The following is a 17416-nucleotide window of genomic DNA, read 5'->3' on the forward strand; positions in this document are numbered from 1 at the left end:
AAGAGTTTTATTAGAATTCTTTTTCCTTTTACTAAGATTGATAGACGTCGTTTTAAATAACTCTAATGATGCGAATTTGTATCACTTCCAATGTTGCACAATGTTAGATCACACAAATGCGACGAATATAAGGGATAATAGGACAGAGAAAAATAAGACGCCCGTAGAACTAAAGGACTGTTATAACCAGAATATTTTCAAACAATTGCTTTTAACATCCTGTCCAAAGTTTACAAAATGTAATATAGATAATATGGCTCTCTTTCTCTCTCACGAAAAATATTACTCTTAAAACCTACACGGTATTTTTATTCGCTCAACAAACATTCTGCAAAACAAGAGAAGCTAGAATATAACGTGTTTTTCTATCATCCACTGCAAAAAGTATGCAGAATATATTGGATAAAATTGTGCTTTCTTTTACACAAATGTTATTCGGACAATATTTTTTATTTATTTTTTTAAATGATTAATGGGTACGCGTCAGCGTTAAATTATGAGAGTAATTTCTATTTAAACTATATCTTAAATGTAGGAAAATTGTGATAATCACGTATTTTGTTTATATATATATCAAAGTTGCTCAGGTGCTGATTAAACTTTTCCGAAATCTGGATTCATTTCCAGAAAGGACAAACGTCGATGCACTGTGCCTGCGCTGGGGAACACTTGGACGCGGTTGAGGTTCTTATAGGATTAGGGGCGAACGTAGACGCCCAGGATAACGACGGCAATACCCCGCTTCACGTGGCTACCAGAACTAGGCACACAGGGATCGCGCAATTATTATTAAAGGCCGGAGCGAACACCGAGCTAATCGATGCGGTAAATTGAACAGTTGAACGAAGTTGCGTTTACTTAACAGATAAATAAAAAAAAAAAGTATGATTGGATAAGCGAAATTACATGTAAATCTGTATTTGCAGTAATTAAAATTTAATACTATTTTCTTATAAAACTTTAGAGTTTGATTTTACTCACCAAGGCTTTTTCGTGCATAACTGACAATGAATGAACACTATGATACGTAGAAACGAGGACTTATTGTATAACGATGAATCATTACTTTGACCATCGTATTACGATCATTATTTCACATGATTAATCTGTATCATCTATCTCCTAGGAGGGCTTCACTCCCCTTCACGTCGCCGCAAGCCAGGGGTGTAAAGGAATACTCGACTCCATGATTCAACACGGGGCCGATCTTAACAAGCAGTGTAAGGTACAGATATACCTCGGTATTTCCAAATATAATCCGTGCCGAGACTGCTGCATACATAATGCTAGCAATATTTTGTCGGTGCCTTATTGCGCATAGAAATACCTCGGCGTTCGATCGCAAGTACGCAATCGTGTGACGCAATGAATAAAATTAATTATCGAGAAGTAAGAGGGACGCGAAAGAATTGTCAATGAGGGAAAGGTATATCGAACGAACAGTACGAATCCCCACCATTGCATTATTTGTTGCAGAACGGTAACACGCCTTTGCATCTGGCCTGTCAAAACAACGAAGTAGAAACGGTAGAGATATTAATTAACAAAGGCATCGATCTCAATTGTTTGAATCTGGTATGTAAAATAATAAATACATTTTGTGTACTCTTAATAATCATTATATTATTAACATATTTTGTGTCACATTGATCCCTGAGAACACTTCAATATTTTGATATTTTGCCTGTGAAAAAACATAATTATAAAATAATTTCTTGTATAAGTGAATACAGAATTATTATATACGATACAATATTAAAAGTGCATCCATTTGGGGATACAAATGTTTCGAAGCATTAAATTGGCCAATCAGAATAGAATTTTGCGAATTGACCAATTAACAAATATTTCAAACCATTTGTAGCGTCAAATAAATCGTTTTTTTAAATAATAATAATAATACTAATAACACTAGTTTACAAAAAATTTATTTTTAAATTATTTTAAACTTGACAAGCTGTTTTTTAGATTTTTTAATACATACTGAAAACAATCAAACAATGTATTAAACGCGACGTAGCCTCGAACTACAACTTATTAAGTACAATATATACATATATGCAATATACATGTAAACTTTATTATCAAAGACAAAAAATTTGCTATCTTAGCAGAAAATTTTCTATTTAAATGCATCTCATGTAACATGGCTAAAAAGCAAGATATTTAAAAAATGCATTTTATTGTGGATGAATAATACGTTCATGACTTCTAAGCAGAATTTCAAGCTTTAATCTTTCTACTTTCAAGCTTTAATCTTTCGAAAACGGTTCAAATATCACAAAAAAAGCTACTTCGTACAGCTTAATTACTTCAGAAATTTGATATGCTGAAAGATTTCATCAGCATCATTTTCAGTATCCAAAAATGTATAAGAAACATCTTCTCTATCAATTCAAAATAATTTTTGGCTATAAGCTAGTGTAATTTTTGTAGTTTTTATTTATTATGAAATACATTTTACTTACGCGAAGCATAGTGGACAAGTCATTTAAAATCGATCCGGCATCCATGCCATGTTCCAAAATGTTGTCAGTATCATGAAAAATAATATTGCTTGTACAACAAACAATATTATGCTTGTCAATCTCCAATCTGAAATTACATCTTTACAATCATATTCAATATCAATATCGGAAAATTTACAATAAAAATCTGTTATAACGGAACTTTTAATCTTTCCGTTTCCTCTCGATTTACTTCAGAGGCTTCAATCGCCCATACATATCGCGGCTGAGATGGGACACACGGATATTTGTGAATTACTTCTTGCAGCAGGCGCGAATATCGAGCAGAAAGAACAGGTAAATAATCAAACGTAGTTTAGAGAATTGGGCATCATTGCATTATACTTTGACGATATAATTAACTGAATCCGTTTGTGTGTTCGAACCGTATTATCGACGCTTGACTAAATCATTTATGGACATTGTCCCGTTATTGGATAAATTGCTATGCCATGAATTTGGTGCTTGCGCGGCGGTAGAATTATAATCGGACACAAATTATTCAATAACCAATTAAACTTTACTTACGAGTTAATTCCTGAATCAGCTTGATAAGTTAAATCGTAATTCCTTCACTTTTTACAGAGTGAAGGAAGGTTCCACGGACGTGGAACTAATTAAAAAGGAAAATCTAATTAAATCCACAAATCAAAGCGAAACGCTGCAATAGTGCTATAAATTAGCAAAATAAATACCGCTTGTATCTCATTACATTCTTCGTTGTGCCTTAATTAACAGATCTGCTTTAATAGTGACCTCCTACGTACAATGCATTAATCAAGATAATATTACGGGATTACTATGAATCACTATTATTCCACCTGAACAAATAAAGCTACTATCGCGACGACAGTTATGAAAACGCTAGTAAAATTAATAAAAGTATTACTTATATCCGCAAAATAAAGAAGTGGAAACTCGAAAGTTTCGCACGTGCGCTCGTCGTTTATTAAGACATCAATTTGAACAATAATACAAAATAAGGAAACTTCAACGACTTAAGTTTCTTCAATATATACCTCATTGCTTGCATTTCGTTCTATAGAAGCAATAGGATAAGAATGCAATAAAAGATTCAATCTCACGACACGGCTCCAATAATATAACATCCCACTCTTGATTAACACATTGGATGAAAAGCCTGAGTGGAGTCGATCCTGTCGACAATGCGACACGTGTCACGTGAAATTGACTCGCGCTATTTGCAGAAAACTCCGAGAACCGAACATCTTATTCCTGATTCGGGCGCGCTGCGGTTAACGCGATAGGGGGTGCCGGATTGACGGCAACCGTCGCAAACTTGATAATAAAGTTAAACCGAAGTTTATCCTGACGTTTGCAGAGCGGTCGAACGCCACTTTACATTGCGGCGAGGGGCAGTTTCACGGCCATCGTCGACATGATCATTAAGACCGCCAGATTGGATTATCCGACCCCGGTAAGTACACACCCGTCGTAGTTACAAGAATATCGTTTAACGTCGATCGCCTTTCCTTTCACCTCGCGTCTGACACTGCATTTGACCTGCGGCTTATCCTGGGGCTTGACGCTTAAATATCCCTTAAGCTACTTTCACGAACCTTGAAACTTCGATAATGAAAATAAAAATACGGAATATGACGTAAACAGTATCTCGTATATTTCAAACGCAGTTTCAATTTCCAATTTAAATTTGTTTACGGCGTTATTTATTTTTTAATTGTACAATAAAAATATAAATATATTTTTATCAATATTATTCAATTTAATTGATATTATATAATAAAAATAAAAATATTTATTCTGGTATTCACAGTTTCAGAGAAATTAGGTAATGCTCCAAACAATGTTTCAATAAAAAGCACAAATTCAATACGAGATTACTTTTTGAAACAGAACGAATACGCGTTTAGATATCACGTACTCTACTTATTTTATCTATATTGAAGTCAAATCAGATAAGGTAATAAAAATTTACGGATTTTTTAGGAGATCTCGAATTCTGACAAGGAAGTACGAGAACTGACCCCGGCCCGAAGATGGTGGAGAGAAGGCTCGCGCGGTGGCAGCATCTCCAGCAACAACAGCCGCCTCTCGGAGCAAGTTCGATCCGTTCTTTGGAAGTTGGCCTACAAGCAACTAGCGCCTGAAGATTGGAAAAAATTAGCCTTTCATTGGGCCTTCACTCCCGAGCAGATCAGAGCTATCGAGCATCAATATACCGGTAAATCGATATTATGTGTATTATTAGGTTCTTTTCAGCGATTTATTCCGTTTTTCAAAAAAATATTCAAATCATCTATCTACGTATCTCTGTTGATGTCCCCTTATTAGCTTTAATTAAAATTCACATTTAAAGATTTTAGAACTCACATTTAAAGATACAAATACGTACCTATACAGCATTGAAAATTTTTTTAGAAATATTTCAACTAAAAAGTGAAATAATTTACAATATGTTTAAAACATTTCTGAAACAGAATAGCAAAATATTGGTTCGTGCATTTAAAACCTCGTAGAAAAATTGCTAAAAAAATATTACTAAAGAAATCTGCTGCTTTTCTGAAATATTGCCAAAAAGTTACAAAAATGAATGAAATCTTTTAAAATATTACTAGTCATCACTTCTCTGAATACAATAAATTTATATATTCCTTCTAAAAAAAACATAACAAAAAGAATGCATGAGTGTATGTATACAAAACAATGATAATTTTATTTGAAAAACATTCTTGTACCTTACTACATAAAATTAAAAAATTAAAGTCAATAAGTAAAAACAACTCATCAACTTTCTTTTGAAAAATTCAAACTTTGCTCAATAAGAAAATGTAAAACGGCAAATGTTATCTGCTATTTTACGTATTACTGTATTATTTCACCCATTAGTCTGATTATTACCGTGCAATGCCAATTAGCGTGAAAAACAAAACTTATATAAATGTATCAATCTATCGCTCTGATATTATTACGATAATGAATCGCGATTGATCACAAAATGACTTTTAATAATTATATCGAAACTATTTTGGTGTCATGACTTTTTATTCTAATCAAATTTGTTTACAAATTTACTGTATGTGATGGATTGTAGAAACATGTTTCAACACTTCACATGAGACATTCTGCAGAATCTTTCCAGGATTGATAAAATGTGAAAGGTCGAAACCTTTCCTGAAAACTTTCCGCAACAATCGGAGTGTGCTGTATGGGTAGTCACGAGATCATATAAAATTGAAATATGCCCTAATCCATCGAGGTACAAAAGTTAATACAAGATTACTCACGCGGATAATAATTCGAAAGATAACAGTAAACATACGTTGCACCATAAAATATGATAAAATAGTCGTAGAATTACGAAGGATTACACGTGAATATTTGTACCTCGATATTCCTATAGTGCATCAAGGGCAGTCTTATGAAAAGGACGATAAAGCCCCAATTGTAGGTCCCTCGAGTTACAAGGAGCACGGGTTCCGAATGTTAATGATCTGGGCCTCCGGACTGAATCCAGATGTACCATTGACAAAAGAGCTCTGCGAAGCTTTATCAGCGGTGGACAAGAAAGCAGTTGCTGGTATATATATAAATTCGCTCTTTTTTTACTACTATTGTTATCCGATTGTTATCTCAACAAACTTCTTACCGCGCGTAGTAAAAATATTCCTTATTCACAAAGATAACATTGGGATTACAGCGCAACCGACGTTTACAGAGATAACAATAACAAACGTAATATATCTGAGATTGAATTTTATATAAAATAGAATTGAATAGAACTTCCTACAAGAAGATTCTATTTGCTTTTGCTCATTTTGCAGAATCCGTTCGCAAACAGTTGGAGCAGGGAGACGACAGTAAGGCAAAATCGAAAGGGCAACGATGTCACAAATGCTCCATTGCGTAAATGTCTGCAAGTGCCAAGTTCACGTGAAAATTCTACACAATCATATGAAAACGTAACGAATGGATATTGTAATTTACGTAATAGCTGTTGTTGTTGTTGTTGTTGTTGCTGTTGTTGTTGGAAGCTTACTTGCATTGTAATGGAAAGAGTTCAACTTGGCGAATGCCATTAACGACGGATTTACGAGAAAGATAAAAAGCATACGATGTTGTGTACATTGCCTTTCGTACCAATGATGCAATGTTACGCAAATTCTTAGAGAATACAAAAAACAATTATAATTTACGACGCAGGTATAGATGAAATGGCCCAATTAATACTAGTTTTTCAAATGCTGAAAATTCAATCTTTAATGCTTTTTTTAATATGAAATTTATATTATTACAGCATTATATTTAATTTTACTTGAATTCTTAAACAGTCCACTTATTGTCGTAACATTTCATTAAAAATAAAATCTCATTCTTATAGTTAAAAAGAAACATTTATTTTAAGATTGAATTTTCAGTATTTGAAACACTGTAGGTAACTGGATCATCTATCCCAGCTGCCACTATTATTTTGAAAGAATAAGAATTTCTTTGCAAAATATGAGATATATAACTCGACAGAGTTTATATACATACACACACATTTTTTAGTCAAAATTTAACGTTTGACCTAACTCATGGATGAGATAAGTTATATGACCCGTGGATGAGGTTAATCTGTCAATATTGAATAAATAATCTGCGATTTAAAAATTCATAAGAAAATAAAATTCATAATGAATTATTTCTTAAATTTTTTAATCAGACGGATTATATATTATCCAATCCGTATTTGAGAAAAGTTGATTAAAGATTACAAGTATATACAGTAGCTTCATTCATTTTGGAATAAAAAGAAAATGGACCCGCTACATTCGGGTTAAATAATATTTATCATACACGACGCGACAACAGTGAAAAAGGTATTTGAATTATATACAAATAATATGAGAAAAGGAGAGAGCGAATACTTAAAATGGAGTATTTAAACAATTATACGTACGAAACCAAGCCGTCCTAAGCTAAACTTAATTCAGACAGACTATCATGATTCCGTTTTATCTTCGCGATTCTTTTATAGAGAAACGCCTCCGTAACTCGTAGAAACAAAAATACAGTTAGTACACAAAAGCCATCGAAAAAAATGTACAATTGTAAAATCAAAGTAACAATCGAACGTAGATACTCTTCGGAATAATTACGCATAGAGTAAGTGTGAGAGTAAATTTTGCAGGGCTTTCGATGTGATATCAGTTTATTAGATTAGACCTCGAATAGTTATCAATATAAAATCGATATTGATTATCGCGCACGGTTCTCGAAAGAGACAATCTACATATCTAAAACTTACAAATTTAGACTTAACTACAAACGATAACATTATACATAATTTTATCCTGTATTTCGCAAAATAAATAATAAAATAAAAAATTATATAAAGCAAAAATTGAAAAATTAAAAATACAATTTTTAATTATATGAAATCAAATATATAATAATAAATTTATAAGTGAGAGAAGCGAATCATTTCTTCTCTACCATATTTAGCTTATATAATTTTATAAAGTTGATGAACTACTCAATTAAAAGATATCGAGAATAATTAAATGCGAAAATACTTTCTCTGCATTTCGTCTGTATTTTCAATTTTTTCATACAATTACGACAATTAGTAATGCAGCGATAATACAAAAGTTAATATATATAAGTAAATACTTACGCATGGATTTAAAAAAAAAATCATGGACTTCCGAAGCTGCTTTCTGAAAGTACGATTTTACAACAATGTACATATCGTCTTGATGTAATAAATCGTTGTATTCTGTAAACCGTCGTATATATTATTGTGTTTCAAACGCATCATATAAATTATACAATGTATACAACGTAAATTTGTAAAATTATTACTTTGTTGTAGTAAATTGTATTGACACACAAGTTTAATTTTTCAGGAAAGAACATGGTGTTTTTCACTTCCAAAATTAATAGAAAATTAGCAGAAAATCGAATGGAATACCGTGTGCCTCCATACAAAAGCAATGGCCTCGTAAGTGACAGGTCGTGAGTTTAAATCTACACATTTTATATATATACAAATTTTTTAATTCGTAAACTTTAACGAGAGTCACAGAAAAAGATTCTTTAGCGTAACAATAATGCAGAACTAATGAGGAACCTTTATTCCAGTTGATTAGTTGAATGTTTCGACTCGCTTTGAATCAAAATAAACGTTTAACTAATTAATTGAAATATTGTTAAATTAAAAATAACTTTCGAGTGAATTTTTTTATATTTGTAGACTCTTTAGATCTAATTGTAAGTGATATAGGGACTGAGATAGTTCTACCTACTCTTACTACTACTACTACTACTACTACTAATAAAAAATCAAGCTAAAGGGAAGGAAGATCAAGATAGAGACAGAACGAAGTGATAGGTTAATTCGTAAATAACTGACTCCAAGCGTTTCTATTAAAATGTGAACGTTTATTAATCCGCATGGAATATATCAATTATTCTATGCTATAAAAGAATGCATTTGTCGCTATTTTCTCGATTCGCAGTATGTAACAAAATACTAATATAGTATTAGAGTGGTGAATAATAGAAATGGAGATGGTGTCATCAATAGTAGTCGTACCGCGACGGATTACTTTTAAACTCTTTTAATCAGTATTATCATTACGGATGTTACACGACCGTACCCTAATGCGTGTCTCTTTTTCGTTGTCGCAAATTCCGGAAATCTCTTTTGAAATTCGTAAATCCCGAAGGTACGTGTGCCGAAACGCAGGTGCATCACGAAATACAAGTCAATCGCGCATCTCGTAGAGACGCACTATATTCCTCATTTCCTATTTTACAGTCGGATACATTTTACAGTTGTACATATGTGTAAATGTATCTCCATATCTAAAAACTACTCTTATCCCTTAGACCACTAACGCAATTTTAGTAAATACGTTTGGCGTTTTGACCTTATGCGATTTTTTTGCGGGACAATTCGTGCTCGCTTCACTCGTTATGACGCCTTTGCAAAAGATTTCGAAATAACAATGGGAGAAGTGAGACAAATGCGTACATATTTTCAAGATATTAATATTGAAATGTATAGATTGATTCATTTTTCCGGATTTTTTGTATACAGAACATTCTCTTTTGCCTTTTGCAAACAATCGATTCCAAACAAATAAATAAACTGGCAACATTCATAACGCAGATAATTGCATTTCTCGTTAATAACATCGCAGGCGACAGTATTATATAATTCCCATAGATACAATTTTAAATCTGAAAATCTAAGAAACAATATTTCTCCTACTGAAATTTGGATGATTAGACTTTTAAAACAAAACGAATCGCAAAAGGAAAAGATATTGCGTCAAGAAGATTGTGTCAAATGACTGGGTCATATCTGCGCTCGTAGTGCGTTAAAATTTCATATGCGTTTTTGACCTGTTTTTACCTCAAGTCCGCAAGCCTCGCGTCATCCGGTCAGTAAAATGTGATCAAGGACGTCTAGCAAATAAACTTCCTACGGCAGAAATCGAAAAAAAGAAAATATTAGGTTCTATATTCTAACGCTGCCGTCGACAATTATATAATTGAAAAAGAAACGAGGAAACACACGAAAGGGGGAGGGAGGTGGGCAAAAAGCAATTTGATCGCCCGCAAAACGAAAGTGAAATAGCTCGAAAGAGAGACGGTAAGATGAATGCTGCCGCTGCGAATAAACCTAATAATTTGCCCACGAGTCGGTCTCTCGTGCTGAACAACACGTAAATGAAAAAATAAAAGATATCGTCTTCCTACGGTAGCGGCGTCGTGTATATCTATAACACAGTCGTTGTTTGGTTTGTTCTCCGTCCTATTGATCGTATTCTCATTGTTTCGCGACACTTCTTATACGCTGGTAGACACTTGTTCGAGTACAGTTATAACATACGTACAATCCGCGATCGCGCGTCAACGTTAAATATGCGTTCGTAAGCTGTTTGACTTGCTCATCACCGAACGTTAGTCGCTGAAGTCGCTCGTGTCTTCCGCTTGATCCGGACACGCAGGGTACATAACGTGCGCGCAGTTCGAAATAATGGAAGAGAAATAATAAATTGCACAAGTTAATCGCTGTAAGAGTACGTTTGTACGTTGAAACCTGTCGAACATTTTTTTAATGACAGATCATTGATGAGTTCTCACGAGTTATTTATCTCAAGAAATCTATCGCAAACTTCTAGAAATATTATCTCTTAAATGTTACTCTACTGGGAAAAAAATGAACTTTTTGTAGAAAAGTTATCGTCACTATTAGATTATCATAATATTATATGTATAGCATATATAATATTATAATAATTATATATAACATATTATACGTATATAATATACATATAATCTTTTACAGCTATCCAATATATAAAATTAGAAATTTTTAGAAATAAATCAATAATTGTAATGTCCAATCTCTATTGTAAAAGCTGTGCAGTCTCTTAACTTGATTCAAAAGCTCAAACAATGCGCTTCGGGAAACGTGAGATGCATTCAGAACAAAAAGTCAAGTAATCTAAAATCGATTTCAACTTCAATGAGGAGTTTGCTGCACATACATAAAAGTATCTCGACGTACGACCTCGCGAGGAGAATCAATCAATGAAGCGTCGTATTTAGATCTTAAATCTACTCGACACCGCTCGATCAGTCGTAACGACCATCGATCTATTTTCTTTATTTTTATCGCGCGAGTGTTCCGCAATTTTTCTCTTTTTCTTTGTTGCATGCACCTATGGTAAATATACAAGTTGAAGACGAGACAAATTTACGGCAAACAACGTTGCGCCTTTCTTCGATCGTTGTCGCACGTTTCTCGCTCGTCCCACGAAGTACCATACGTCGATCCCTTTTTCTTCGTGAGCTTCTCCAGCGCAGACGTAAAATATGGCGGGTGTTGTTCTAGTACCGAGTATAAATGAACTCGTAATAAGTATGCATGCGAATGTGTACGTTAGCAACAAAGAGGGGAAGGATCTCGGACCGTGGCCGAAACCAGTTCTGTCTTATTCCTTTTAGCGACGATAAGGATGGTAATTGTTGGTGCTCGACGTGGTGCTCGATCCTGTGTAACCCCTTTGGGGCCCACCACCACTGTAGTTGTCAGTTCCTGGCGCGGCAGGAACACTCGACGATCCATATCTGGCGCCTGTATAGAATCGCACAAAAGAACATAGTACTACGTGCCAGGACGTGGCAAGAGGACGTAATCGGAGATGGTGGTAACAGAGCAGTGACTCGTGTTATTCTACAATAACTCAAGAGACTGATCCTCGATGGGAGATTTGAACGTGAAAAGCAGAGGAGGCTTAATTCTTTGCAATCCGGATTACGAATAATTAAAAATAGACAAAATTTTGACGACGCAGCGCAATTCACTAATGCGTTTAACGCCTTCACAGGTATTGTCCGACACATAAATCTATTATATAAATTTGAGCATTAATAAATTATAATTTGAATAATTTATTAACGTTCATGTTTTTAGATATTTATTACAGTTAGTTCAAACGATCGGATACATTCATATGTTTGTGTTAATTTCAAGTTATTAAAAATAATCTTTATTGATGTTATGAAATATCATAGTAGGTTAGAGATGCAGTAATATTCTTAACGTGATAATCCAGGTGAGCTGACGTTATTTTATCATTATTGTAAAACGTCATAAAAATTTGATGTCAAACAACGTTGACAAACAACGTTAGCTTACCTGAAATAAGACTGCAAAGAGTTAAGATTATCGGAATTAGCTGAAAAAAGAAGTTGGAATGGAGAATGGAGAAGCCAACCAAGACAATCGCCTAAAGTTTCTACAACTCCAAATCTCAACGGTAATAAATATTTGAGATCAAATAATTATTAGTTTGATAAGAAAATAATTTTTGTTTGATAATAAAACAATTTTTGTTTATCATTATTGGTAATAGTACACTGCGATATATCATAAAGATGATCTTTATTGAATTAATTTTAGAAATCGATATTACTGAAATATCAAAAAAATTAATATAACTGAAATTTTAATCAGATAACTATACAAGTAATTAAAAAAATATGATCCACGGTATATAAACAAAAGTAAACGTTTAATTTAAGAAAAAAACATGCTACGATGTATAAATTTATATTCAATGATTACGTAAGTTAAACGCTTCAGATTCCCAATCAAAATTTTAATAAAAGATTTTTTTTTAATATTATATTTGTTTAAAACGAAATTAAGATACAAATAATAAAAAAATGCAGAAAGTTAGTAATGTCTTCTTTTAGATCGCTTAGATTTATAAATATTTAATCAACTCATTTTTGCTATAACAGAAGTGTATAAAGTGTACAGAGACGAAAAATAGCAAAAATAAAACAAGAACAAAAAGAAAAAGGGCAGAAGTAGAAAGACAGGAGCAAGCAAAAGTTTGGAAGAGAAAGTAGTCTGAAGGAACTATGTGTAGGATCAGAGAATAGATGTCTTGCTTCTGAAACGATCTGAGGCGCAGAATGGATGGTTGGACAGACAGATGGATAAATAGTTAAATGAATGGATGAACGGATGTATCATGGATAAAAGGATGGATGAATGGGACAAATAAATAAGTGGATAGATGAGTAAACGGATAAACGTATGGATGGATGTATGGATGAATGGACGAGTGGAATTTTGCGGAGAGTAATTTGAAAATTCGAGAGCAAACGGGCTAAATTAATGTCACCGACCTAGATTTCGAAAGAGATTACACATCTTCTTTCCGTATCCGAGAGATCCGAGCGTGCATCGTAGTGGCGGCTTTTAGGACCTCCGGACGAGTTTCGAATCGCGACGGGTTCGTGACTAATTTGCAAAAAGGAGACGCCTGAAAAACGGTCCGCATCGACCTTATATCCGTTCACGACACAGGACATAAAACCGGAGCGTCATCACGATCAATTTTCTTTTAACGCTTTTCAATTTTGTTTTGTTTTTATTAAAAATAACGTTTATCGCGTTTAGAAAAATGTCTCGACCAAATATCGAATCGAAAAAGAATGTAATTTTCTGAAATCTTGCAATTAGTTTCAGAAAGTAACGTTGGACTTCAGAGTCCCAGTGAGGCAAGTAATTAACAGCCTGTTTGAGTAATAATTTATAATAGTGATATTCTATCCATTTTCATCTATAACTAGAAGATAAAGAATTTAAATAATATCTAAAAAAAATAAAAAAAAAAAATAAAAGTGATTGTAATAAATCAAGTTTTTTCGAAAGCACTGTAAATCCTCGTTATTTCATAGTATTCACAATTGAAAAGCGTTAAATAGATGTTTTCACTTTTTAATGACTTATACTTTTAATGTTTAATTACTACTTAAAACAATTATAGAAACATCGTCACGATTAAAGATAACACATGTATATCTATAAAAAAGCGGGACATACCTTAAGACTTACTACAAAGATACTACACTCTAAAGATTAAGCGATAAAATTTAATGTTAGCTTAATAATGAAAATCGTACAGCTAACATATGTGACGGTGGCTTAGTTAAATCTTACTGTATAAACCGAGCGCACTTACTTCTGGCTAATTTAATTAATTAATTAATCCTTACTCGGTGATCGATCTTACTGCGCGCCATCTCGATTGCTGGAAAGCTTAAAGTCACCGCTATAAAATTAACAAATTGTAATATATAATCAAAACTATGGAGATACAACCGGCACGAGGTACGCGCATGGGGAGATTCCGGCCGAAAGTTGTGCGCGTCCACTCTTGCACCCATTCCCTTGCATTCTCTTTCGCTTTCTGCCATTCTCTCGCACTCTTTCTTCCCCATTTCCCGTCTACTCGCGCACTCATGGAAAAACCTGTTTCTCTCGGCCGTTCGGAGGACATCGATGGTCCTTTTTAGCGTCTATAAGGATGGTAATTCGTATGTTGGGTCAAGGAAAATCGTTGGGGACCAGGGGCTGCGTCTCCGTTGGGAATGAAGGCCGGACTTCCGGTTTCGACGTTTTTGAATTTGGGGATCGGGATATCTGCGGAGGAAGAAAAGGTAGGAAAGATCGTTAGAGCTCGTTTCATCTCTGGGAACGCACTTACCTCCCTCGAGAGCCACTCCTCCGGAAATAATTCTCGAGCGAGTTTCGTGCAACGGTCGAGGATAGTAGAGATGACAGAAAAAGGATTAAAGAGGGGAGAGAGAAAGGTGGACAAGGTTCGAGTATTTTTCTCGTCGAGGATGATCTTACTTCAAGTGGCTGAGTATACGGTCTCATGAAGCTCCTAATTTAACCCTTTAACCGAGTATTCGTTTTCATAATATTAACACTATAATTATATCTATGTCCATTGCAGCCTAATAATCTAAGTCTTATCTAAAATTATTATTTACGATAATATGCGAATTCAAAAACATCGTACATTATAATATATATATAAATATATAAGTCTCTATATCAAATAGCTTAAATTAGAAATCGTATTATCTAAAAATTTAACCTGAGTCTTATTTAATTGAAAATTATATGTGTATTTATAAAAGTGTCATTTTGATCGATGCACTTCTAGACGAGATTTTTTCGTCATTTACGTATATATCTATATCTACATATACGTGTAAGTTATATCTACATAGTAATATATGAAACTATGTTACGATCTTTAACGTTGAAAATTATACGCATATTAAAAGTACGAACGCCAGAGAAATATTTTAACTGCCTGCCCGGTTAATGGGTTAAGTGTACTTAGAGATTAAGCTTCGATTTACATGTCAACACTAATGATTCAAATGATGCAAATCTATTACGGAATCATTAAACTAAAGAGAAAGCTTTAAAAAAAAGTTTTTAAAACAAATCTGTACTTAACTTGCGCATAGTAGCTTCAATCATGTTTAAATAAATATACGGAAGTGCTGACATGTCTAGTACCAGATCAACTCGAAACTGAGACTTCACCGTTGCAACGCGAAATAATTCGTAATAAAAAAAAATGCAAACGTTCTTTCCAGTGTAACAACTCTGGATATAATAATTATATTATACAGAATGAGACGCCTCAGATTCGAGAGAACATGGCAGGATATGTTGGGACGCGCATAAAACACTGCACTAATTAAAAAAGCTTGTCTCCACCGTATCCGGTACGTTCTGTCTGCGGCAATGAAAATCCATAGAATCCAATCAATACTTTTTTAACAGTGGACCACCTCTGTAATTTCGTTCTCTCGTTAATGACAGCGGCACCGTGCATACGAAAATTGTCGCGATATCGATTCGATAAATGTCCGCATAAAAAGTGTCAAAACTGCGCGTCAAAATTTTTTCACGTTTAAGATATATTATAAATATATCCATGATATATTACTTTTGTAATAAAGTATCTTTTCAAGTAGGACGTTGACGTGGTCGCGTTTCGATTGCGCCCACATTATCGCGTATGCACGGTGGAAGTCGCAATGCGTGAGATAATTGCAAAACAGAAGCGGCAAAAAGAAAGTAGAAGGTCGTGTGGAACGCATATCGGTGCCGATGGCACTGATCCGAGGGATCGAAGGGGATCGATCGTCGGACACAGATGCACCATCGTAATTAAAATTCTAAGGAAACACATGTAATCCCTCCTCTCTCGCGCACTCGCATGCTCGCTGTCATTCATACCATGTATATACAAATTATATATATATTAAATTATATATATAAATTGTAATTATATATATAAATTTAAAACGAAAAAATTCTTTAAAATGATAGATACTCGAACTGATCACTGCCACTCACATACTGACATCCCGCGATAATAACTATATGCTAGTACGATCGTCATTAGAAGAATTTATGCTGTGCAGTGTTTTAAGTCTCTCAACCACATGAAATAGTAACTAAGTAAGGTACGATCTAATTTTAAGTAAAGGGATCGAGATTAGTTCGATTAATAAGATAGAAATTTTCATCAATATCATTTTCTATTTAATCATAATTTCTCATAATCTATACCAGTGTGTATTTTTACGAATAATGATCCATTTTTTCTCTATATTATATCATAGTAATCAGCATATCAACTTATCATCATTATATCATTATATATATATATATATATATATGTGTTGTATATAGATTTATGTATATATATATATATTTATTTATTTATTTATATAATATTATATACGTCTCATAATGATCGTTATTAATATTATTAATATATCTTAAGTATCAATTAATCAATTAATCCACTAGAAACACCGTTAAGCATATTAATATATATATATTTTTTATATATATGTGTGTGTGTTCAATGAATAATAATAATAATAATAGCAGTAAGAATAATTATAGTAATAATAATAGTATAAGTAGTAGTTGTAATAGTAATAATAGTGGTAGTAATAATAATAGTACAGTAACTATCATAATAGTACTGTTATTTTATGTGTCGTCGAGAGTGGGGGGAGGGAGTAAGGGCGTATGGTGTATGACGTACTCGTATGGGCTAAAAATAACATGACAAAATGACGAAAGCAATGTATGTACGCGCGTGTGTGCATGCGTGCGTGTTCATGTGTGTTCGTCCACGCTTACTGACAAAAATTAAATAGCAAGGTAATCACTCCCGAATTGTCACATCTCATTTATTCATACGTTTATACGATCGATTGCAACCGAGTACAAGGAATACATTTCGCAGAGCAAACATGTAATTTATTGTATTTGGCGATGCAATCAATTACACGTATGTGTGAATAAACAAAATGTATTAATTAAACAATTCACGAGCAGCTTATTTGTTCCTTAACGTTTGTCGGCAAGCGTATATGTGTCAAACGCAAAAAGGAACAACGAGAAGAAATCAGCGGAACGAGTCGATGTCGATCTCTTCTATTTCGACTACCCTATCTTTACCGTTACACATCAGATTGATAGATATCCTTCCCTCGAAGACACGTCAAGGATTCTTCCGGAA

At 33.6% G+C, this 17416-nt stretch overlaps 2 protein-coding genes and 1 long non-coding RNA gene across 9 annotated transcripts in view; 2 read left to right on the plus strand and 1 right to left on the minus strand.

The window, feature by feature from the left end:
• LOC105194639 (ankyrin repeat and death domain-containing protein 1A) overlaps nucleotides 1-8384 on the plus strand; it is a 31956-nt gene extending 23572 nt beyond the window's left edge. The window contains exons 7-14 of one of the 4 annotated variants that reach the window (XR_005575904.1): nucleotides 628-825; nucleotides 1127-1225; nucleotides 1477-1575; nucleotides 2706-2804; nucleotides 3850-3945; nucleotides 4476-4710; nucleotides 5581-6066; nucleotides 6311-6331. Coding sequence is in view for 3 of the 4 variants with exons in the window: in XM_011159660.3 (XP_011157962.1) it covers nucleotides 628-825; nucleotides 1127-1225; nucleotides 1477-1575; nucleotides 2706-2804; nucleotides 3850-3945; nucleotides 4476-4710; nucleotides 5890-6066; nucleotides 6311-6396 (1089 nt within the window). In the remaining variant the exon portion in view is untranslated. Of the gene's footprint in view, nucleotides 1-627; nucleotides 826-1126; nucleotides 1226-1476; nucleotides 1576-2705; nucleotides 2805-3849; nucleotides 3946-4475; nucleotides 4711-5580; nucleotides 6067-6310 lie in introns of all 4 variants that reach the window. The other 3 variants (XM_011159660.3, XM_026130800.2, XM_026130801.2) reach the window with 3 other exon arrangements.
• Nucleotides 1609-17416, minus strand: part of LOC105194098 (heterogeneous nuclear ribonucleoprotein 27C) — a 50549-nt gene continuing 34741 nt past the window's right edge. For 2 of the 4 annotated variants that reach the window (XM_039455122.1, XM_026130803.2), the window contains one exon: nucleotides 8892-11622. In XM_039455122.1, the coding sequence (XP_039311056.1) occupies nucleotides 11489-11622 (134 nt within the window). In that variant the 3' untranslated portion in view covers nucleotides 8892-11488. Of the gene's footprint in view, nucleotides 1685-2468; nucleotides 2596-8891; nucleotides 11623-17416 lie in introns of those variants that run through there. The other 2 variants (XM_039455123.1, XM_039455125.1) reach the window with 2 other exon arrangements.
• Nucleotides 11622-17413, plus strand: LOC120359000. Its single transcript, XR_005575905.1, has 2 exons — nucleotides 11622-12615; nucleotides 12747-17413. It is a non-coding gene; the product is annotated as an uncharacterized LOC120359000 (long non-coding RNA).

The sequence above is a fragment of the Solenopsis invicta genome, chromosome 11 (assembly GCF_016802725.1).
Source record: "Solenopsis invicta isolate M01_SB chromosome 11, UNIL_Sinv_3.0, whole genome shotgun sequence".
Classification (NCBI taxonomy): domain Eukaryota; kingdom Metazoa; phylum Arthropoda; class Insecta; order Hymenoptera; family Formicidae; genus Solenopsis; species Solenopsis invicta.